A 25744-nucleotide genomic window follows, 5' to 3' on the forward strand; every position below is an offset into this window, starting at 1 on the left:
GGCCTCTGATTAGTTTAATGAGGCTATGTGTTCTAACACTGGTATATAAATGGGCCGCGGGGGGGGGGGGGGGGGGGGGGGGGGGGGGGGGGGGGGGCCCGGGGGGTTTGGGGGGGGGGGGGGGGGGGGGGGGGGGGGGGGGGGGGGGCGGGGGGGGGGGGGGGGGGGGGGATCCCTATATAAAGTAGCATTCTGGCCTGTGGTTTCTATTTTAAAAATGTGCATGTGACAGATAACTTGTGTAATTATTTTTTCAGTCATTAATTAAAAATAAGCCCTTTACTTGTAAAACAAACAATGTTAAATTAATTGCTTTAAAACTTTTAGGAGTTTACTAGGATAGCAACTGACAGAGCAGGTCATATTGTACTGAAAATAATTCTAAGGCTACCTGGTAGTAATTAAAGAAGCTACAATTCATCAAGGAAATGTGAGGATTACTGTGTTTGCCATAATCTGTTTAATTCATGTTATATACAATACATAGAATATCGCAGGGGGCGGCGGCAGAAGGATGACTGGTTTTATCGTGTTGGTGGGTGGTGCGCCGACGGAAGCCCCTCGGCTTGAGGTTTCTTCCTGGGCTGGTGGAGGGCGAGGCGACTGAGAGAGGACGGGGGGCGCCTCCCTCCTGTGCTGCCTGATCCAGCAGCTCCGCAGGCGAGATTTAAGGCCGCTATTTTTTTGCCCCGGGCAAGTGTCCCGGACGGGTCCCGGCCCGTGTTGGGGACCCCTACTTTAAAACTTTTAGGGTTTAGTGCAACTGACAGAGGCGGAAAATATACTAAGGCCTGGTGGTATTAAAGGCTACAATTCATCAAGGAAATGGGCTGGGTTGCATTTTTTAAACAAAGAAAGCCTGGGATTTGTATAAAGGGAGATATGTTTAAAAGCATCCTGCATATTGTTATTCTAATTACATACTGCTTAAGTTGTTCTAATATGTTAATGTTAAAGAAGGTATAAGGAAGAAACAAACCTGCTGGGATGAAATAATGTAAGCCATAAATTTACCACTTGCAGGAAGTTAGGTAGAATCAATGTTTGTTATTGTTAAAAATTACACATATTATCAATGTCTTTTATTCTTTGATCACTTGCTTCCTGATGTATCACATACACCAAATGTATGTATCATTTGTTTCTGTATTATACAAAGAGACTCCCCTTGAATAAGGCTGTTTACTTTGCCTGAATTAATTGGTGATTCATATTTTCGGGAGGGCAAAGAAGACACATTGCAAAGGTAAAAGTCTCTCTTTCATATTCAGAGATCCAGCTCTTAACAATTCCATGCCAAACTCAGGGTGCCTAAATATTGAGGAAACAGTTAAATAAAATTAATCTAAAACAAAATGCTACAACTCATATCTGCAACCAGAATCTGTCACCATAACACATTATGAAATTTGGAAATACCTCACCTAGTTTTCACCAGTTGCACTTTGCACATGTGGTGGTAGCCAATGAGCAACTTCTGAGAAGCTTGTCAGTTATTTACTCAAGTAATTGCTTAGCAACCTGATGGAAACATGGGGGTGGGGGGAGAATTATTCAGAATAGAATACCGGTCATTTATTCCCTTGCAGTAATAAAGTAAAAGGTAAAACCACTGAGGGGATAAAAAGGAACTGTTTCTGACAGCCAGGATAGAAGCAAAGTGAATTATCTTCTCTTCATCTTCAAGCTCCAGAAAAGACTCCAACAGTATGAATCACTTTTTAAGGATACCAGAAGTGGGAAAAGGCAAAAAGCTTTTATATGACATCACAAAGTGGACCAGCAAAAAAGTGGATTGAAGAAGGGTGCTTTATTATGCAATCACTTGGTCTCATTCATGGAACTGTTTCCTTTAGTGGTTTTTCGTTGTTTTTCACACCAGTTTTCTTTTCCAATCCCACAGAAAATCTGTTAGACAGGAAGGAAAGAGTAAATGTTGAGTGTCTTCTGATTAATTGTATTGGAAGGTCTCTGTGTGGAAGCATCCAACATTTGGTAGTTCCCCATGAGTGGATGATTTGTAAAATATGTACAAAAAGAAAAAAAAAATCATTTAATTAGTAAACAAGATAATCATGTCCTAAGCAATTTTCTGATTATGAAACAGCCAGGAAAACAAAATCTGCTATACTATCAGAAATAAAGCAACAAACACCAAACTGGTAAAGATAAATACCAGCTCTATTGCTGTGCTGTGCTGAACTACTAGATGACTAACAATTGATCGGTGCACTAAGCATTGTGGCTCAGTTCTGCTTTTAACCCTCACAAAGTTACAAAACCAAACAATTATCTCTTGCCAGCCGAGGCAATCCAACTCTAGCACACCACTGCCCCAAATTCATAATTCATTGGCAATACCTGTGGGAAGAAGGAAAAAACAGTGTTAAAGTAATTATGAGTTATGTTTGTACCAGATTATATTGTGTGTTGACCTGGAACTTTTAGTTTTGCAGTCTTAACTCTAGGTTGCAAAGGTTTTCCTAAAGTTTATTGGAAGAAGAATCAAGAAAGCAAAAAGAAAATGAGTTCCTCCAAAAACATGCACAAACAAAGCAGACACAAAAATATATTAAATTTATCTTTAACTAATTTACATTTAATTTTTAAAATTAGCCTAGTGCTGAAAGCTTAAACTTTTCTAGCTCAGTTGAGAAAAAGTATCAGTAATTTTCAAATTAGCAAAGCAAAAGAAATATTTCTCTTGGAAGAAATAGAGTATCTGTAAGGTTAAATATAAGAACCCATCAGTCTTCTGAACATTCTGGGATGGTGCCATCACAATGATATGACCAAAAATGTTTTGTCTTCTTTCAGAAAATTGCAGTCTAGTTACATTTTATCATCTTTGTACAGACTTCAGGTTCAGTTGATTGAAAGTATAGAATTAGGCTAATTTAGAAATATTCAAGAAATACTACTGAAGCAGGACAAATAATATCAGAATTCTTCCATAGATTGTTTTATTTAAAATAAAAATAGATACATATCCTAGGTGGTAAAAACTCTGAGAAAGAATGAGGATTTGAGAAGATTCAAACTTGTAACTACAGTGAAAGTTTTAGCAGGATGCTTTTCAGAGAAGGGCATTGATATTTCCTAAACATTTCAGTAGCCCCTATCCCTTTCCCCATGCACATTTCAGAATTGAGATTTGGATAGAGGTTCTTTGTTGAATTTTGCAGTCTGCCATTTGTTGTTCAGAACTAATCAGAACTAATCAATTCAGCAGATAATTCTAAGTGGATTTTACATCTGAAATAAATTCTAGGTAAGTTATAGTATATAAAATAAAGGGACTTTATGTACTAAACAGTAAAACATACACACAGGGAAACAATTGGTGAAGTAAAAGAAGAAGAAGAATCTTTAAGATATTATTTGTTGGAAAAGTTAGAAGACCACATTCTGAAAATAATTACTAAACCACTATGAGCTTAATGATGGATTGGCTGCTGTGCGTTGTATCATTTCTTCTAGGAATATGTACTTCTGACCATGGTAAGTTCTCAATATTTTAATATGGACATAGCTATATGAGAATACACACACACACACACACACACATACACACACACGTGGCAAGAAGTATTCTATAAATTATTTCACAATTGTACAACAAATTGCTATAAGAATTAAAATGGTAGAAAAAAAAATCAGTTTTGCATTTTTAAAATTTAAAATGGTAAAATTCTGACAGCTACATTATTAATTTTCCAGTGACTATAGAACAGTGGTTTAATACACAGATGTTTATGAGGTTGTTCAGCAAAATGTTATACTTCTTAGAATGCTGTGACATGCCATTTTCATTTGGTGTTACTATACATAGAAATGTATTCTTCATAAGCATATAGCATATTGGCAATCCCATGCTAATAGCGACAATAACAATTGTATTCTTTAACAAAAAAAACCTTATTTATCTGTTTATTTATATCCTACCTTCGTTAGTTCAATCAGTACTAAAAGCAGAGTGGTCAATATTAAAAACATTGGAATGCAGTGAGCTAAGAGGGTCATTATTTAGTTTAGTTTAGTTTTACTTTATTGACATTGCACCTCGTACAATGAAATCAAACACCATCTTCAGTGCACATCATGACCATGACCATGGAAATAAACACGAACTCACATCCTTCACCCTTCACACATTGAACTGGAAACCCCCGACACCACACCAACACTGCACTCTACAGCAGAATTCAAAAGAGCTACTGCCCTGGGATAGAAGCTGTTTTTCAGCCTATTTGTCCTTGTTTTTATTATTCTGTACCATCTGCCAGATGGTAATAGTTCGAAAAAAGGGTGCCCAGGATGAGAGGGATCTTTGAGAATGTTTTGAACTTTCTTATGGCAGCGGGAGCTATAAAGCTCTTCCAAAGAGGGGAGAGGGCAACCAATGATCTGGGCAATGACATTAATGAGTGCTTTTCTATCTGCCACTGTGCAATTGGCAAACCATACAGAGGTGCAGTATGTTAAAATGCTCTCTTTGGTGCAACAGTAGAAGGTCACCAGCAGTTTCTCATTCAGTTGTTGTTTTCTGAGAAGCCTCAGGTAGGATAATCTCTGCTGGGTCCTTTTGACCAGGACTGCAATGTGGGCACCCCAGGTCAGATCCTCTTTTAGGGTAACACCCAGAAACTTAAAACTGGCCACTTGCTCCACTCGGTCTCCATTGATAAGCAAGGGCTGGATGTCTGATCTGTTCCTTCTTTAATCCACTATAAGCTCCTTGGTCTTATTGGTGTTGAGGACTAAGTTGTTGTCTCCACACCATGAAAACAATCGGTCCACCTCATCTCAGAAGGCAGACTCATCCCCCCCGGAGATAAGTCCCACCACTGTTGTATCATCTGCAAATTAGGCAATAGTATTACTAACGTGAGTGGGAATGCAGTCATGCACATAAAGAGTATAGAGTAAGGGACTCAACACACAACCCTGTGGCGTACCAGTGTTAAGAATAAGGGCTGAAGAGGTATGATTACTTAATCTGACCCTCTGTGAGTGGCCAGACAGGAAATCCATAATCCAAAGGCAGATTGAATTAGAAAGCCCAAGGTCCAGAAGTTTAGACACTAGTCTATGTGGAAGAATTGTGTTAAATGCAGAACTAAAATCCACAAAAAGCATCCTCACATAGCCCTCCCACAATTCTAGATGAGTCAGAGCAGTGTGAAGAGTGATGGATATAGTGTTCTGTGTAGATCTATTTTTTCTGTATGCAAACTGGTGTTTATCAAATGTTTGCGGAAGACCAGAAATGATGTGCCAGCAGACCAATTTCTCAAAGCACTTCATGATAATAGGAGTGAGTGCCACTGGTCTGTAATTGTTGAGGTTATTGATAGGGTACTTCTTTGGCAGAGGAACAATGGTGGAAGCCTTCAAACAAGATGGAATAGTGGACTGAGATAAAGACCAATTGAAGATTTAGATGCTATTTAAAAAACGTGGCAATTTTTAGGAAAAATAGGACAGGAATATGAATGAATTTTAGGAGAAGGAATAATAATTGGAATCTAACTTAAGAAAATCATGCTGCATTTGTTGTGCTGCCAAGAAAACAAAGACAATAAAAACAATTGTCTGCATGCTGCTAATTGTAACTTCAGTCTGCAGCCCACCTGAAATTGACTTTGGAAGAATTGAAATGAATAAACAAAAGGAATATCTGGAAAATGACAGAATACAATATAACTGTCATCCTGGGTATGATTTGGAAGGGTCTGACTGGATAACATGTAAAAAAGAAGGATGGATACCACCACCAAAGTGTTTCGGTAAGTGGGCTATGTGATGAAATGATTACTTCAGTTCAGTGTAATTGAGCAGTTCCTTAAAAAGAAGATGGAATAAACAACCAGCTGGACATATAGGTAGATCACAATCGGTGGGTGTTCAAATAATACAAATTATAAATTGATACTAGATTGCATAGTCAAATTCAAGTCAAAATTCAATTAATGTAAGACTAGCATGCATACAGTTGAGGCTAGCACATTGGCAGTTGAGGCTACATATGGAGAGCTGCTGAAGATGCTAACCATTGTATATACATGTATACAAAACAAAGGAAAGAAAGACAGTTCAAGGAAAGAGGTTCATTTGAAGAATTACAGCAGAAATACTGGAGACTGCAGGTGCACTTTGGAAATAGGTTTATTTTTTTTATGGTTATACAATATTTCATAACTTTGTATTTATTCCAATTCCATTTTAAATTGTTTTTATTGGATTTTGGTAATTTTTGTTTGGTACCCTGCTCTTTGATATGGCCCATGGGCTAATTAATAAAGTAAACTAACTAACTTTGTAACATTTATGCTTAAAAATTTTAATTGCCTATTTCCATTGAGCTGGAATCTTATTCTCCATAGAAACATCACTGTGCAGGTGCAAATTTTTATAATGTGACCACTTTGTAGGAATCATTTTCCATGCGAATTGAAAACTACCTGTCATAAAGAAAAGCAGATAATTAGCATAAATAAATAATGAATGAATGAAAACAGAGGCACTGCTGGCTATTCCTGCATAGTAAATTATTGTCTTCTAAATAAGCACAAAGTTCTATATCTCCAAATATTACTATTTCTGGTTATGATTTAATGTTTTTTGTTGAATTACTTTTGTTGGTTTTGAATGCTTATTTTTTGGTTGTATTATAACTGTAATCTGCCCAGAATCTCTAGAATGGGGCAGTATATGATACTTTTAGATACAAATAAAAATAATTTTATTGCTGCTTATACAAATGAATGAATGAACATACAACCTAGGTACTGAATTTTCATATAATGTTGTTAAATAAATTTTGACGGTTTATAGCAACTGGTCTTCTGAATAAATGAGACAGAATAAATTACAGACAGAATGTAATAACAACTATGCATTAAAAAACTATTCCCAAAAACGTGATTGAAGATAACAGCAGTATAAGAATACAAAATATACTTATTTATAAGGTTGTGCATTCTTTGAAAATTATCTCAAAGAAGTGCTCTGGACCTTTCAACTCTTTATTCCATAAGCACGAAATGACAACTGTAAGTGCTTTAAAAGAAGTATTAACTTTGAGGATTGAATTCTTATGTCAGCAGACATAAAGACACACCCTCACTTTGTTTTGGCTCACATGAAACCTGACAGATATAAATTTGCTTTAGTGAATGAAGGAGAGGTGTTGTTCTTGCAGACTTGGATAAATTCTGAAAAAAAACCCCCAAAACTTTTAAAGTATACACAATTCTATTTATTTATTTTTAAATTACTTTAGAAGAAATTGTTTCATTTCTGATCAAATGAAACCAGTTTTGTCGTCTACTTAAAAAATAAGGTAGATACAGAGATACTTCTTGAATGTAGACTGAAATTAGAGAACTGCAATTTTCTGTGTAGATTGAAATCTGCCTAAAAAGGTGTTATCCTCATGTCCAAAGATAATTTTTAAGATGTTTGGTTTGGCTTTGGATTCAGATCCTGGTGAGCCATGAGCATTTATTGAGCCGACAGAATCTTTTCTTTTTTAAAAAGAAATGTCTTCCTCATCCTTTGGTGAAGCCAGAACAATCCTATAGAGGTTGATTCAGAAGAAAGTTCTGTTGTATTTGATGATGATTATAGGTCTCAGCACAGGAGTACAGGCAGTCCTGGGTTAAGAATTATTTCAGTTCCTAACTCTGTTTTTAATTTGTTTTGGTATGTTAGCCAAAAGTCATACTTACAAATAGAGTTCATATTACTAAAAATGGTGGATGGCATTATCCTTCCTTGAGCTGATGAAAAGCTGAAGCTATACAATGTTTTCAAGAACCACTGAAAATGGTTGAAAACAAGCAGTATAATATAGCAGGACTGTCAAATTCCAGGCCCACAGGCTGGATGCTGGCCACGCCCCTGCCTGGTTTAGTGAAGGGGGGAAAAGTTCCAATATGTCACGTGACACCACTGTGATGACGTGATTTTGACATCCCTGATATACAGCTTCAGTGGTTCCTGAAAACATTGTGTGGCTTCAACAGTTTATTTGCTTGAGGAAGGAGACAGCTGTCTATCATTTTCAGTAGACAGTATTTTAGTATTTTACTGAAAATACTAGTTTTAGTATTTTAGTATTTTAATTAAATAACTATTTTAAATGCATACATATATAGGTAAAGAAATATAATTAAAATAAAGGAATATCAGCTTCCAGCACAAAGGCAATCTATATTTTTTCTCAATTTTCTTTAGCACCCTGTATTCTCACAAAACAGCAGCTTGATGATAGAAATCTTCTTTTGAATGATGGACAACGGCATTCAGAATGGATAAGAAATGGGCATACAATAGAATTTACATGCAGGAAAGGATATTCCATTGTATCTCCTTCTGTCAGAAAGTGTGTTGATGGGAATTTAACTTTACCTTCCTGTAATTCTTCTGGTAAATGTACTGTTATTGTGAATCAATTTCAACAGGCTTTATTTTAACCTTAACAAATTAATTGTTATATTTTTCTTTTTCCTGTCTTTGATTTACCTGCTGCTTTCTTTCCATTTAGATTATATATTTGGACCACCATAAACCTACATATGACCTAGGTTTACTCATATCCTATTTAAAAATGTTTCCCGTTTGCCATGCCTATTTGTTTCTCAGATTCTTCACTGTTATCAAACCCAATCCTGTTTTTTATATACTTCCCCCATTTCACTTTATATTACTGGGTCTGATCTACATATTCTTTTTTTACAATCAAAGGACCAAACCTAAACCCAGATTTATCAAACACATCAAAGCTCTAACAGATGTGCATGGCATTCAAGAATAATTTGGTGTGTTTTCACAGCAGCCACAGAGACTTTACTACTTTGAGAGTTATATAGGTAGTCCTCAACTTAGGTCCATAATTGAGCCCAAAATTAATGTTGCTAAGTAAGAAATTTGTTAAGTGAGTTTTGCCCCATTTTATGATTTTTCTTGCCACAGTTAAGTGAATTATTGCGGTTAAGTTATTAACCCAGTTGTCAAGTGAATCTGGCTTCCCCACTGACTTTGTCAGAAGGTCACAAAAGGGGATCACAACCATTATAAATATGAACCAGTTACCAAGCATCTGAATTTTGATTACATGACCATGCAGATGTTGCAATGGTTGTGTGAAAAATGGTCATACGTCATCTTTTTCAATGCCGCTGTAACTTCAGTTACTAAATAAACTGTTGTAAGTCGAGGACTACCTGTAATGTTTTGCTTCTAAAAGGAGCAGAGTGGTATAAAAACTTATCCAAGTTACCCAGATTTTCAGAAGTAGAAGGATAATATATTTTCCACATAGATAAGGAATAGTATAATGAAAATGATTTGTTGTTTAGATTTTCCTGAGTTCACACAATAACTGCTTTTAAGCAGGAGAATTTTCGGTCATTTACCTTTTAGAAACACAATGGAAGAACACAATATCTGAATGTCCTAAAGAACTCTCTATAAAATTAGGATCTGCAGTTTCCAAAAATCTGTCATGACAGGGTTAACTTTCTATTGCATAGAAGGGCAATTGTGATTTCTAAACTTAGTTTAAACCAACTGGAGAAAATGAGATTATTTTTCCACACAATTATTCTTGATTATAATCAGGGGAATTATAAATTTTAAACTGTGACTACCATACAATTCCAAACTAGAACTTGGTGTATGAGAAAGAAAGGTGGCATATTATACCAACATTCATTAAAAATCAATGGAAAGAATCTGCATAATAATTTATGTGTTATGTATTGTGTTCTTCTAATGGTGCAGAGACTTCTATTGCGGCTGCTTTCACTTCTAGGAGACTGCTACCACTAGTATTGAATTCCTCTTCACCAGGTATTAAAATAGTATGATGCCAATAAAACATTTTGAGAGTATTTTTAAGGAGAAATACAAGGGGTATTCAGTAAAGATATGGTTTCCTTGCATCAATTCTAATCAAACAAATATCATACACAGATATTTGAACATATCTGTGGTTATTTGAAAAGAATAACCAAAATCTTATTCAGGTTAACTGACTAAATTTGCTGAATTCCTTGCTTTTAACTAATTGTTAGGAGACTTTTACCATTTTGCATATGCCAATTTAAGCAACATAACTGTAATAACAATTCAGGGTAGCAAATGAGGAACTGCATTATGCGGAAAGATGAGGAACTGCATTATTATCTTTCAACAATGTTTTTGTGAGAAAAATCAGTTGTTCAGTTTGTTTCATATCCTCTGAGAGGAAAAAAAACTCCATATCTTTTATGATCTTGGTTCAAAAATAAACCAGGGAAGGAGCCCAAGAAAGTAGAAGGGCAAAAATTTAATCACCTTTCTAGATGTTGTTTTCCAATTACATGTATTTGCATTGGAACCACAGATTGCCCTCATTATTTTGTCAGAGCATAGGTATTATATAGGACACCAAAAACTACAGAATGTTGATAGAAAATAGAGAAACATAATAACTTCATAACAATATTTCTATTTTTCCATACAAGTCATTTGCCCTGCTCCTCGAATAGAAAATGGTAGCTTTTTCCCTCTGTGGATGAGTTACAACATTGAAGACATAATCTACACAACATGTAAACCAGGATATATGCTTGAAAGTCATAAAAATTCCTCTAAATGCACCAAAGGTGGCTGGTTGCCAAATCCAAAATGTGTCAGTAAGTAGTTTTCATGAAACTGCATATTTTTTTTAATTCAATGCCAAATCTTAAGGGCTAGTAATGTATTCAGTTGTACACATCTATATCTCTGCAATACTCAAAGTTGGTCTTTTATTGCTGTTTTCATTTAATCATGGATAAAATAGAAATGAGATGCTATTCCATATGGCAGTGTTTCTCAACCATGGCATCTTTAAGGCATGTGAACTTCAACTCCCAGAATTCATCAGCCAGCTAGGAAATTCATAGCTGGCTAGGAAATACTAGGACAGGGGCGTCAAACTGGCAGTCCATGGGCCAGATGTGTCATGCACAGGCTACACACACCCCCAGCTTCACAAATGGGGAAAAGTCACAAATGTCACATGACAGCAATGTGACATGGTGAGTTTGACACCCGTGTTCTAGGAGTCAAGGTCCACATGCTTTAAAGTTGCCATGGTTGAGAAACACTGCCATATGGTAACCAGTGAAGATTCTAGTCTGACTTCATATTTCTTCCTGCTTTTCAGATCCATATTTTCTCTCACATGCTCTCTAGCTAACTTGAAAAGTGCTCAATTTGAACAAGGTTGAGTTGGTTTAAAAGTTGACCCTTTATCATAGAGGAATCATGTAGGCTTCAAAAATAATAATAATAAAAAGGCAGTGCTGAAAAAACTATCAAAAAGTGCTTAATGCATGATGCTGTGTAGTAAGGTAAAGACATTATAACTACAGGATTAAAAAGAGGAATATAAAGAGGTAAAATAACTGTAACATCATTCCCCTTTCCTAAGTGTTGAAAAGTTCCAGAAATAAAACACTTATTCAAGTTCAGTTTTCATCAGAATGAAGACATTGGGCATTTTCTGGCATTTTAAAATATTTGTGACTAGATTTCTTTATAAATTTAGATAGTTATTGAGTAACAACCACTCAATCAGTGACTGTTCAATATTACAACGGCACTGAACAAGAGGGATTTATGATTCGTGAAGTTGCAACTATTATGGTATCCCTGTGGTCACATGATCACAATTAGAGTGTTTGGTGCTTGGCTCTCAAGTATGATGTTGCAATGAGCCATGATCACAATTTCCAATGTTCCTGCGAAATATCGAGCCAGAGTTTGGGTTTGTGATCATATTTTTCTAGAGCTTGTGTTTCAAAGTGTTCCATGTAGAGGTTTGCGATGACAGGTGAGAGGGGTGATCCCATGGGTACTCCTTCTATTTGTTTGTATTTTTGTCCATTGTAGGTGAAGTATGTATTGGATAGACAGTGGTTGGTCAGATCTAAGATGTGCTGGGGGGGTTGTATTTGTTTTGGATGGCTGTCAAGGCTTCTTTTATTGGCACTTGGGTGAAGAGGGATATGACATCGAAGCTCACTAGTAGGTCGCTGGGTTGTAAGTTTTGTTTCTTTATGATCTGGATGAACTGGAATGAGTTTCTTACATGTGAGTTGATGGATTCTGCATAGGGCTGTAGTTGTTTGACGAGGAATTTGGCTAGGTTTTGTAGAGGTGAGCCTATGGAGCTGACTATTGGTCTAAGTGGAGTTCCTTCTTTGTGTATCTTGGGGAGACCATAAAGCTTAGGGCATCTGGATGATTTCTCTCTGGGTATGATTCTTTGCTGGATTTCTTCACTGATGGGGAGGCTTTTATTTTGGATCTGGTGGTTTTTTCTAGGTAGGTGGTGGGGTCTGTCTTTAGGGGTTTGTATGTGAGGTCTAGGAGTAGGTTGGTTAACTTGGTTTGGTAGTCAGATGTGTTCATAACCACTGTCGCGTTGCCCTTGTCTGCTGGTAGGATTATTATGCTGGTGTCTTTTTCAGGTTACGTAGTGCAGTTTGTTCTTCTTTGGATAAGTTGCTTTTGGGTGGTTTGCTAGTGCAGAGGATGTTGGTGATTTCGAGTCTGATTCTATATCGCCAAAACCGAACACTTCAACAACAGAATAATCAGAGAAGCCATAGAGATAGAAAAACGCCCACACAGCATGAATAAAAGAGATGACACCTCCCGCTACCAGCCATTTGGAAACCCGCCTCATGAACAGACGAGTACCTAACATGATGAATGACACCAGACCCACACCCACGAGGGCCACACAAGATGCCACCACCACACTTCCACGTAAAAAGCAGACTCACACCCACACAGAAGATGAGACACGACCACAGACCAGAAGCCGCACTGCAGTTGCATCACTACCCACTTCAAACCCTTCTGAGCCATACATGAAGCGAACTGACCCCCACCATGAAGATGCAGCATGACCACGAACTCGAAGCCAAACAGCAAGATCACAGCTCACCAGCTCAAATTCCCCAGTAACTAAGACCAACCTGAGCACAACCAAGCCCCCACCTGAACAGAACACACCTCCAGCCAATCAGAACATGGCCAACCCCCAACCAATCAGAACACAGCCAAACCCCTACCAATGAGAACACACCCCCACCCAATCAGAACACAGCCAAGCCCCCACCCAATCAAGTCACACCCTCACTAGCAGTTAAAAGGAAGAAGCAGCTGCAAGCTCACATCACTCTGAGAAGCACAGAGCTGAAGACAGAAGCCTGAAGATGATGAATGAGACTTCATCGAAACGTTGCCTAGATACTTCCAATCTTACGCGGGAGAAAACCGAATAACCAAAGATCCACATACAAATACCCGCAAGAACCTCAGAAAACATATATATATATATATATATATATATATATATATATATATATATATATATATATATATATATATATATATATATATATATATATATATATATATATATATATCTTTTGTATTGCAGTTATTCAAATCAGCTTTTTAGTTTTGTGAGAAATTTCCTGAAGTTTGGAAATTAATTTGCATGTTATTGAATTTTATAAAATATCCTAGGTTCCAACTGTTTAAATAAAAAATATGTTGAACTAGTAAACATATTTTTAAATACGATGGCTACCATAGACTGCCATTAATCAATTTTGGAAGCCTTAATATGGGTAGATTGGTGAGTGGAGGATTCAGGTCCTAAGTGCTCTTTCCATTCATGGAGGATTTTTGATTTTGATTTTCAAGAAAGGACTTCCATGTGAAAGTAAGCGAAACAGATAAATACCATTAATATTCCCTGAGTAGAATTGTTCCTTGCAGAATGCTTCCATTTGTGAAAACAAAGACTGTTTCAAACCTATAATGGTTTCAGCTTTAAGACAGAAATCCTAAATGTATTTAGAAGTTCACCTGAAATCAGTAGAATAAGTTTTCATTATGGAGTATAAAGTTGGGTAATCCATTTTGATGATGAGTATATTAAGCTAATATTTTGAAATGACACACAAGAGAGCTTTCTAACAATGATGAAAATTGGTGGAATATGTTGATGTTTTGGAATTGATTAATTGTTTGTCTTTACTTTCTTCAAAGGAAAACAGTGTGACTTTCCTCATATAGAGAATGGAGCACTATCCTGGTCCAACATATATTATAGTGATGTCTCTTTTCCCAAAAAAGTGGGGCAAACAATTGGTTTCAAATGTAATCATGGTTTTCTGCCAAGAAATAAAAAGCATTGGGATAGAATCAAATGCACTAATTTTGGCTGGGATCCAGAACCACAATGTTATAGTAAGTGCATCATTTTTAAGTTTCACTTTTATGAGTTTGGAAAGCCCCAATAATATTAGCTTTATTTTAAAGCCATAATTAGCATAAATCTATTAAAAAAACTACTAGCATTCCATAACACATTTGTAGGGCTGAAGAGAATTCAAAGGCAAAACAGTTCTGCAACTTCTTAAAACAAATTGAGGGATTCTTCAAACATCTTTGCTTTGTTAATTTATCAACCAGTTTTGGACACTTTTAAATACAATTTTGCAAAGAGTTACATATTTTAGTTTTCTTATATATTTTCTATTATCTGACATCTAACAAGAAAAAGAAAAAAGAATGTGTTATATATTGCATTTATTTCATATATTTTTAGAAATTGGGAGTAGTCAAAGAAGCTACACTTGAATAATTACCAGAAAATCCCAAAACCCTGAGAATTTTTTCAATTTCCACAAAAATTTCAAATTATTTTTATTGTATTTTCTTTCTTTTCTATTTTTCTTGTTTTTTTCCCTTGTTTGCAATTTTTCCTTTTCCTTTTATTTTTTTCTTTCTTACTTTATATTAGTTTGTTAGTTTTTGATTTGTGTTTAAATTTTTTAGTAAAAATATATGCATTTATTTTCTTTTTAGAACAGTGCATTCCTCCTAAACACTTGCCACATGGTCGTGTGACTTATAACTATGGGAATACTTTCATAGACGGTGATGAGATTTCATTTAATTGCGATATGGGATATTATCCTGAACACCATTTACCAATAGCCACATGCAGAAATAATGACTGGTTCCCCACTCTGAACTGTGTCTCTACAGGTAAACATCACTTAGATCCTTTCTATGTATTTCTTTCTTTTTTAAAAATTAATATAAATTGAAAGAGCAGCATATTCAAAATCCATATAGACAGTGTGTTGTCTGGTTACAATTATTTTGAATAATATTCATCATGGTAATAATAATAGTATTCTCTAATAGTAATCTTATAATAACAGTGCTTTTCCTTCATAATGTTGATACATATAAATTGTTAGTACTAATCAAAATTAATTAAAATTAATAAGTTACAGTGGTCAACCCTAATCTTTCTCTTGTAGTTTTTGAAGTTCTAACTCTTGTTTCTCTCATTTAACCATCGATAAAACAGATCCCTAGTGTCTTCCTTTTCTTTAATTTCAAATGTTAGTTTGTTCATTTCTGCACATTCTAAAATTTTTGTTATTATCATTTCTTCTGTGGAGATCTCCTCACTCTTCTAACGTTGGGTGAACACTATTCTGGCCGCTATGAATACATGTATTATTAAATATCCATTCTTTTTACTGTATTAGTTTGGTATGATGCCCAACAGAAAAAATTCTGGTTTTAAATCTATATGTTCCTTTATCATTTTTTCTAGCCAGGTGTGTATTTTAGTCCAACATTTTTTTGCTTTCAGACATGTCCACCACATGTGATAATATGAGCCCGGGGTTTGGTTGCACTTCCAACACTTGGCCAATATATTCTTAAACATTCTAGCTAATCTTGCTGGGAGAAAGTGCCATCTATAAAACATTTTGTATAAGTTTTCTTTATATGCAGTGGACGTTGTCAGTTTATAGTTTCTGTCCCACAACGTTTGCCATTTGTCCAATTCTATTGAATACCCAAACTTTTTAGCCCATTTACTTCCTTTACTTGCTCCTCTTCCATTCTAATAGTCAATAAATAATTATAGAATTTTTAAATCAGTTTCTCCTCCGGTCCTATTAAAATTTGATCCAATTTTGTTGGTTCTTTATAAAAATAATGTTTTAACTTCTTTATAATATCTAGATTGTATCTGTACATGAGGCCACCATGCTAAATTTATCCCTTGGCTATTCAATTCCTGTTGTTTTTCAATTTCCCCTTCTCATTTAAAATACCTTGGTATCTTACAATTTTTCCCATATCTATCACATTTGGGTATGTTGGTACCTCTATCATGGAGAGCCAGACTGATATTTTTAAATAGTGTTTTTCCTTGATTTTTGCCCATATTGAGAACAGAGCATTTCTAATGTAGATCCCTTCTATGTATTTCTGACTATTGAAGAGCAGTACATGTTCTATCCAATTCATCTTCCATTCCCTAACCTGGCCTACTCCCCTCCAGTTGCACAACTAAAATTCAACTTTGGTTTTCTTTGCTTTCCTGAAAAAATACATCCTTTTTCCAAGCAGTAATATTTTAACTGACCAGAGAGAGTTCTTTTAAAAATGGAAACAAAACTAACTGCATAATCATTTAGCTTTTACTCATTGAAGCTTTATTTATGATGATTCAGCAGTTAAATTGAGGAAATAATTTTGCTTTGGAAGATTTTTGTCCATTGTGTCTTAACAATTCGGAAATCCTTCCATTTTGCAAGCAAAATTTCTTTTTCTTCTTCCACTATAATCTGAGAAAGGATTTATTGTAGTTTTAATAGAATTTACAGAATGAAAAAGTGGTTATCTGTGTATAGAGGTCTGGATTAATGTAGGGCTTATTCAATGTTCTGATAAAAAAATTATTTAGTTGAAAATAATCATGGTGGGGAAAAGAAAGATCCTGACAGTTGATAGGAAAGCAAGATGGGGAAAAAGTATCTTCTGGAGACTGAAAAGGTTACTAGAAAAGAAAAGAGATACAATATTGATAGCCAAATTTGGCCCTAAATTCTGCCTCGATTTGTCTTCTCAATAAGTAACTGAGTCAGAAGATCATTTAAAAGCAGTTTATTAGGGAATCCTGATAAAGTGAGATTTCCCTATGAAAAGGGAAAACCCTATCTTACATTCCTTTGTATAGTTAACACAACAAAGAAAATGCAAGAGGAAAGTTGGTTGAACAGCATAAAAGTAATCCTTCTTTGCACAGTAAATCAGCTACAAAGGTTGTTTGAAGTTAGACAACCAGTTGCCAGTTGACACTAAGAATTTTTTTCTTATCAGGAGATAGTCTCCAGCCATCCTTCTGTAGCTTATCTTTTCAGATTAGGAATGTTAGAAGCTATCCAATCAATCCATACAGCCATAGGATAATAAATTTTCCTACATTCCAGTCTAATGGTTTTATAAATTTTATCACCTTATCATGCCATTTTAAAAGACACAAAAGTAAGTCAAATAAAAATACAAAGTAACTATTGTGAGAAAATGACAACTAGGCTTTAAAGCTGGTGTAGGCCTCTGCCTAATTAAAGGCCTCAAATTAACAATATATCATAGCACCGGCTGAGCTGATTTTACAAGCATAGCAAAATATTTGCAATCTACTGAATTAAATTTGCCAGCACAGCAATATATTTGCTATCTGTAGCTTCTGCAAAAACACATAATTGCTCATGATCAATTTTAGGGTTTTCAAGAATGTCTGGGACACTGAGAAAAAAAGGAACTGAAAGTAGCAGATGGTAAGAGAATTGGCATCAGTGGTGGTATGCTACTGGTTTGGCCCGGTTCTGCTGAGCCAGTAGCGATGATGAGCAGCGGAGACCGAACTGGTTCTCTCTGCCGCTCTGCTGTTGGGCCCACCCGCCTGCCCGGGCTCCCATACTCACCTTTATCCTCTGCTTTTGAAGCACAGCTGCTTTGTGCGGCACAGAAGAGTGTAGCGCGGCAGCTGCTGAAGCGGCCGGGAGAGTGCAGGCTTGCAGGTGGTGAGTTGGAATGCCTCTGCGCCTGTGCAAACGCCTCTGCGTCTGCTTAAAGTGCGTGTTTGGTGCACACGTGCATGCAAAAGTGTGTGCATGCTCACAAAGCACGCCACCAAGCCACGCCCACTGTACAGGTGGTAAAAATTTTTGAATCCCATCACTGATTGGCATATACCTACAAGTGGGTGTTAATTGACAGTCAGTATGAGGGGACAAGGAAGTACATTCAATAAGATTACATACTACTTGGTGGAGTTCAGAAGAAGGGTGTTTCTCTTTTATTGGAATATTTTTTATAACATGTTTAAAACACTGAATAAAATACAGGTAAAAGTAACTATATTGCTAACAAATTACAAAGTCCATATCATGTGCCCCTCAGTATAGAATAATATAGAAGTATAATAGGATAATAGTAGGATATAGAAATGATTCCAAAAATGTTAATTGTTTTCATTTTTGTTTCATTTTCATTCAGCAATATCTGCTTTTTCAGCAAGCTTGTTCCTTATTTTGCTATCTCTGTTTTCAAAAGAGAAGGAAGTTTTACCGTGGTGTTATTTCTTTCTCTCCCAGTTCACATAAAGGGCAATAACAGTAGCTTGAACTACTCTTACTGAATCTAAGTTCCAAAGTGTCTGTTCCTAAATAATTGTGTATGCATTGTATAGTAATAATAAATAAATGTAGTAGAATATATTATAGCATTAAGTAGAAAGTTACTCTATAGGCATTTGTTTTTTTGTATATGTATATGTTAAGCATTTAGCACTCTATACGCATTTGTTATCTTGCTGTTGTAAAAAAATTTTCTTAACCATTCACTTGTTGTAAAACAATTATAAACACATGCCTGCAATCAGTTACATCTTTCTCCTATTAAGACACATGATTCTTCCATCTAAATCAATCTGAATCCATCTGTTTTCCTGGATTGACAGATGTCACTCTGGCATCCTCTGGGAATGTAACATATCCCAAGCCTCTCAGAGTAATCCACCTTTGAAGTGTGCTGTTAATAGCCTCCTCCAGTGGTCAATTGTGATCAATTAGGAAGAAAATGGGAGAAGAGATAACAAAAGGTAAACATTGCCAGAAAAAGATCTGTCTTTTGCAGGAAGATGTAAATCTAAGTTTAGAGAGTTTTACAATGCAATTAAAATATATGACTTGACATCTAAGAATCCTAAAGGTATAAGAAGACTTTAATTTCTCCATATGGCTTGTAGCCTTCCTCTCATATCTATCTTGTGTATATGCATAGATTGGTTTTACCCTAACTTTGCTTGATCACTTAAAGTTTGATTTTGTTCTTCAAAGCCTCTGCTTAAGTTCATTTTTAGCACACTGTGATCTTAAGTTATAGCCAGACTTTACAATTCAGCAACATCTGCTTTTTCAGCATGCTTGTTCATTAGTTTGCTATGTCTGTTTTCAAAAGAGAAAGAAGTTTTACCATGGTGTTATTTCTTTCTCTCCCAGTTCACATGAAGGGCAATAACAGTAGCTAGAACCATTCTTACTTAATCTAAGTTCCAAAGTGTCTGTTGCTAAATAATTGTGTATGCATTGTTTATTTTACAGATATTGATCCATCAACAGGGTGAAAGACAGTTCACCCAGTCTCCTCTTTCTTCTCCAAACACTCTAGAAGAATGAGAGGTAGCAGCCTCCGCTTTCTAAATCTATTTTGATAGCTTATTATATAGAGGCCATAGGCAGAATCCTACTGGAGAAAGATTTAACTTTAAAAACTTAGTCACACCTGTATAATAAACTCAAGGCAATCCATGGTTTATAAATCTGAGATGTACAGCACAGAAGACACAACTTACAACAAATAGGTCCAAGATTCATTGATCCTTTGTATCATCGCTTTGTATCTTTATTTACTGCTTTCTATTTGTTTTAATAATAACTGAATTAAGTGGACCTGTTTTCAAATGCATTTAATTATCTTTATTTTGTGCCATTTTGGTTGCATAAAGAAATAACCAGCTTTGGATTTTAGATGTTTATCAATAGACTCACATCGCTATAATGCCTTTTACTAGTTAATGAATCCCCTGGAACTTTTATTAAATGTCTTATATCAATATATATATTTCTCTTCCGTAATTATAGATAACATAGTCTAGATATAAGGTACTTGCTGTTTTTCCTATTAAGCATGTGTGAACACTCTGCCAGTTATTCAAGCATATGTCATTTGAAATAATGGTGAACTCCAAGCACATTTTTTTTTGTAAAATAAAACCAGGACTCTGTAGTGAATGTTTTTATTCCATTCTCATCTGAAAGATGACTTTACAAAAGCTGAATTACAGAACAGTATAACCTATGTCATTTTCCCCATCTCCAACTCTACAGATTCATATAGATGAAGAAGTTTTTAGTAGGTGAATTTTACCAGCATTTAAATAATACTGGTATACATATTCACATCTGTTTTTATATTGTATGTATTTGTATATACAGATACACACTGTTAATTTGTCTTGTGAGAAACAGATATATTTTCTGAAATAAATATGTTAAAAGCAACAGCAAGCTTTATTTACCATTTTGAGGATCTCAAACATCTTATGAATTAAAGCTTTGTATAACGAAATCTACTTATAGCAGAAAATCCAGCTAATTGATTGTTTTATGGTGGAAATCTTCCTCTGCCTGCAGACATGTTGTCTTGCCAGTGTATAATGTGCTTAACTAATAGTACTTTTATTGTTGTTGTTATTCTAGTATCTCAGGTGTCTCCGAAGCTGAAAATGCTGCTGGTCCAACCAACGTTATTAATAAATGTTATAACTAAACCTTCCCATTGGTTATATCTAGTAGATGTAAAATTAAGTTAATAGACTGAGAAGATCTCACTTCCATCTAATTTGTGAATAGCTTCCTATTTTACCCAGTTTTTGTTAACTATTAATGCTGTTGTTTTCAATATTTTAACATTTTAACAGTGATATTACTGTTTTTATGATGATAAAGCCACCTTGAGTTGCTTGACAGTGAGATGGCAGCAAGATATAAATTTAATAAGTAAATACATATTTTTTAAAAAAATATTTTTTAGTACAAAGTACTATCATTTGGTTCAAAGTCACCCTCTATCATTTGGTTCAAAGTCAGTATCTTTCCACCTTCAGTCAATTGAATCTTTTTATTAGATATTCCATCCTATAACTTTCTAACTGACAGAATTGTTTCCAGAGGTCTCAGAATATTAGTAGCAACCCCCAAACTTTTAGGCACCAGGGACCAGTTCTGTGAGAGGTTTTTCTGTAGACCAGAGGGGGAGTGGTATTGCATGCTCCCTGCATCCACGGATGGGGCTTTGCTTGTTCATGTGGCCCAATTTCTGGCATGCCACAGCTTGGTGCCAGCCCATGGACAAGAGTTAGGGACCTCTGTTTTAGTATATTTAGATCTTAAGAGGAGAAAATGGGCATTATTAGGTTTGTTTTTAGGCTACATTCAACCAATATTGAAAACAGAAATGCTTCAGTAATAAACACAACATATATTAGCCAGATAACATTATGGGAAAAGCTGGTTTTTCTGAAATTTGTTGATGATATACTTACTCATGGGCAATTTTTTCTAGCTTCTTTGTAGGTAATACAGGAATAGATGCTAAATGGTTGACAACTTCAGTGTATTACAACAATTTTGCTTCTGGGCATATTCTGTTAAACACGGAGACTATCCAGTTTCTGATCATGAACACAGAATTTGAGTTCCGCATCACATTTTGTCTCCTAGAGTACAATCACTTCAGAGAAGGCTTTTGGTTTTCCTTTTTATACTTGAAAATTAGGATTTATTTCTATATATTTTCCCTTGGGGTTTAGATTTTCCCTGTGCTTATGCATGATTATTCTTACTTTCCAGTCAATGAACTGGTTAAGTGACTAACATTTGAGTTTAGTGGGTGTCCAGCATGTAATGATCTTGTTACACCATTTTGGCACAACTTGCATACATAATTGCCTGGGATTTCATCACCATTCTGCTTTGGGAAGAAAGTTGCCTTTGTCTGTGGTAAGCACATATAACATGGACCCAAGTGCAAAAAATAGACACTGGGATGAGATTTGAGGTGGAATTTCACAAACAGAAATGATCCTGGGTCCTCTTTTTGGAAATGGACAGTTTTGGGTCCCCAGGAAGAAAATTCCTGATGCCAGTGAAAGCACGTGTAACAGAGAATGAACTAAAATTTCATTTTGAAATCAAATATGGATGCTGGGAATATCATGCTTAGAAATGGTCCTTGATCATCTTTTTAAAAAATGACAATTTTGACTCCCTGAGAAGAACTGGAGAACTTGACGAACTGGGAGTCTTGTGGAGGGCTGATAGCACTGGCTGCACTCCAACAACTCAACTGCAAGTCCATGTTTTGTACCAGTGGCAGTGGTTGGTAACCAAGCCTGGGTCCCTTCACATGATGACCACCACTGCCACCTCTTCAGGCTGCTCTAGGTGAAGGGCAAGCACTGTGCAGGTTCAGAAAAGTGCTTTTTCTCCTTCCTTTCCATGGCTGTCAGGCCAGTTGAAGCAATGCACGGCAACTGCACAGAGCCAAACCTAATCCAGCTTTTCCCAACCACACACACTTATTTACATTTGTACCAATAAAGAAGAATATTTGTAGCTCAGGATTGAAGTGAGGGGTCCTTGATATTCTCTGAGCTTGGTGATTTTCTTGCAGACAGTTCATTGTCCAAACTAGGTAACATCATCAGTGTGGGTAATGAAACGTCTGCAGGAAACCATCTCAGAGAGTACCAAGGATCCACCCCCCCTTATTTATATTTGATTTCTAATTTCCAATTGACCTCATGTGAGCTGGACAGGGATAGCCAAAAGGGCCAGATGTAACGGGGTGTGTGTGTGTAAAATGTCCAGGTCTGCCCTAAGATAGCTAGTTCATTACTGTTAGGGCTATGTAAAGCATTTCCTTTGGAAAAGTTTCCAGTACAAAACTTTGAAAAAACCTTCTGCATGTGAAGCTACCATTTTTACTATTGTTTGCTTATTCTGTTATATTTAGTTTATTTTAATCACTATAATATAAATAGCTTTCCTGAAAAGGTATCAGTTGCATATACCATTTCCTCATGTTTACTCAGAATAAAGACCTTTTGAAAAGGCTTGCTCCTCTTTACTCCAACTCAAAAGCAAGTCCCGCTAAATGCAGTATATTAGATTGCATCTTTCTTGCCATGAATTAAAGAACCTATTTAGTGCACAAATGATTAAATACCACTTTTCCAAAGAAAAGAATGATGGCAGCCCATTTTAACCAGCATATCGATATTAATATTCATGGATCATTCTCTTTAATAATGCTACATGAAACTTGATTGAATTCTCGAAAACATATTTTATCTGCATTGTCTGCAGCTGTTCACAATGAATCTTGAAGATAACCTACTTTATAAAAGCTACATTTGAGCAATTATTATTATTTGTAAAATAATGTAGTTTTCATTTTCCCCTCTTTAAGTATTATAATGTAAAGTGATGTAATTTTTTAAAAATGTACCAGAAATAAATAATGTATACCTTTTATATATAAATTTTTAGATAAGATATTTGATTAATGAGAATTTTGAGCCATCAGCCCTTCTTAATTCAATGGCAATAGAACACTGACATGGATTTAATTCTATTCAAATAAGCACATTAAATGAATAAAACTAATGTGCAAAAATAATTTTCATTTTTTATTTTTAAAAGATACATACTGTAAATTCTCAAAGACATTAGCCAAGCTGAATAGATGTCCTGGTGCTGGTTGAGTTAATGGTTTCACCATGGCTTATGCATACAAAGCCCCTTCAGAAATATAACACTTTTATTCACAAAGAGTATGTGTATATGTATGTGTATTTTTTTGTTTGAGAGTGCAGGCTTCCAGATAATTGACAGTCTGGTGGAGTAATCTCTTCTATTCATGCTTTCACGTCTTTTTTCAATCTCTATGGCTTCTCTGATAAGTCTGTTCTCTGATAAGAGAAGCCATAGAGATTGCAAAAAAGACCTGAAAGCATGAATAGAAGAGATGACTCCACCAGACTGTCAATTATCTGGAAGCCTGCACTCTCAAACAAAAAATCTCCACACCACAAGCCAGGCAAACACCTGGGCACAAACAGACTCCCCCTGATACCTCCAGCTCAAACACACTTCAACCAGGCACCCAGATGAAACCTAGCTTCCTAATAAATGATAGCCATCCGTTTACTTGGAGCTAAGCTACACTAAAAGCCTCCAATACAGGAAACACCTTGTTGCCAGCCAATCAAGACAAAAAGAAAAAGCTACAAAACAGACAGAAGATATTAGAAACACCAATCAGAACACAGCAAACTCCAAGACCAATAAACACAGACCAAGACTCCCAACCAATCAGGATGAAGAAAAAAACCATTCTGGCACAGTGTAGGCTAGCACCAAATTTAAAACAGAAACGGCTGTGAAAGTCTGACTCACAGACAAACACTATACAGAAGCCTGATGATGGCAGATGAGATTCTGCTGAAACATTGCTACAACTTTAAAAGCACAACTATAATGACGTGGGAAAATACCCGAGCAAAGCTGAATACCATACATATAAATACCTGAGAAAACTTAAGAATATATATATATATATATATATATATATATATATATATATATATATATATATATATATATATATATATGGTGTTCGGCTTGGTTCGGGTATTTTCCCACGTCATTGTAGTTCTTTTAAAGTTGTAGCAACGTTCAGCAGAATCTCATCTGCCATCATCAGGCTTCTGTATTGTGTCCGTCTGTGGGTCAGACTTTACAGTGGTTTCAGATTTAAATTTGGGGCAGCCTATTGCTGTGCCAGAATGGTTTTTTCTTCATCCTGATTGGTTGGGAGTCTTGGTCTGTGTTTATTGGTCTCGGAGTTTGCTGTGTTCTGCTTGATGGGTGTCTCTGATATCTTCTGTCTGTTTTTTGGCTCTTTTGTATCTTGATTGGCTGGCAGCATTGTGTTACTTTAATGGAGGCCTTTAGTGCAGCTTGGCTTCGGGTAAATGGATGGCTATCATTAGTTAGGAAGCTGGGTTTCATCTGGGTGCCTGGTTGGGGTGTGTTTGAGCTGGAGGTATCAGGGGGATCTGTTTGTGCCCAGGTGTTTGCCTGGCTTGTGGTGTGGAGATTTTTTGTTTGTGAGTGCAGGCTTCCAAATGATTGACAGCCTGGTGGAATCATCTTTTCTGTTCATGCTTTCTGGCCTTTTTTCAATGTCTATGGCTTCTCTGATGACTCTGTGGCTAGGGTTTTCCATAGTGGCCAGGGTTTTGGTGCCATTGAAGTTGATGCTATGACCTGTAGCTTCCATGTGTTGGACTAGTGAGGAAGTGTGTTCCAGCTTTTTGACTGCATTTTTGTGTTCATCCAGGCGGGTACTTATTCTTCTATTGGTCTGTCCAATGTATGTGGCCGGGCATGATGCACAGGGGACTTCGTATATGCCTTGGTTTTCCAGGTCAATTTTATCTTTGGGGTTGCTAAGGACATCTAGGAATGGTAGTTGTAATCTACAAAAAAACAGATGGCACACTAGGACACACCATATACCAGAAGAAAACACATACCAACCGCTACCTCAACGCCCAATCCCACCACCACCCAGCACAGATAAACTCCGTGGCTAAAACACTAATTACCAGAACCAAACGCCTGGCAGACAAGACACACATTAAGGCTGAACTATGCACCCTGACTAAAGTACT

At 36.1% G+C, this 25744-nt stretch overlaps 1 protein-coding gene across 1 annotated transcript in view; it reads left to right on the top strand.

Moving 5' to 3' along the window:
- Positions 1-3337: 3337 nt before the first annotated feature.
- The window catches only part of LOC113414725 (complement factor H-like), a 97460-nt gene continuing 75053 nt past the window's right edge, over positions 3338-25744 (top strand). The window contains exons 1-7 of the mRNA XM_087959998.1: positions 3338-3501; positions 5622-5789; positions 8242-8433; positions 9790-9858; positions 10515-10685; positions 14107-14307; positions 14929-15111. Coding sequence (XP_087816124.1) covers positions 3432-3501; positions 5622-5789; positions 8242-8433; positions 9790-9858; positions 10515-10685; positions 14107-14307; positions 14929-15111 — 1054 coding nt within the window. The 5' untranslated portion in view covers positions 3338-3431. The remainder of the gene's footprint in view (positions 3502-5621; positions 5790-8241; positions 8434-9789; positions 9859-10514; positions 10686-14106; positions 14308-14928; positions 15112-25744) is intronic.

The sequence above is a fragment of the Notechis scutatus genome, chromosome 3, assembly GCF_049901735.1.
Source record: "Notechis scutatus isolate UNSWTSFEM ecotype Mainland chromosome 3, rNotScu1.2, whole genome shotgun sequence".
Lineage (NCBI taxonomy): Eukaryota > Metazoa > Chordata > Lepidosauria > Squamata > Elapidae > Notechis > Notechis scutatus.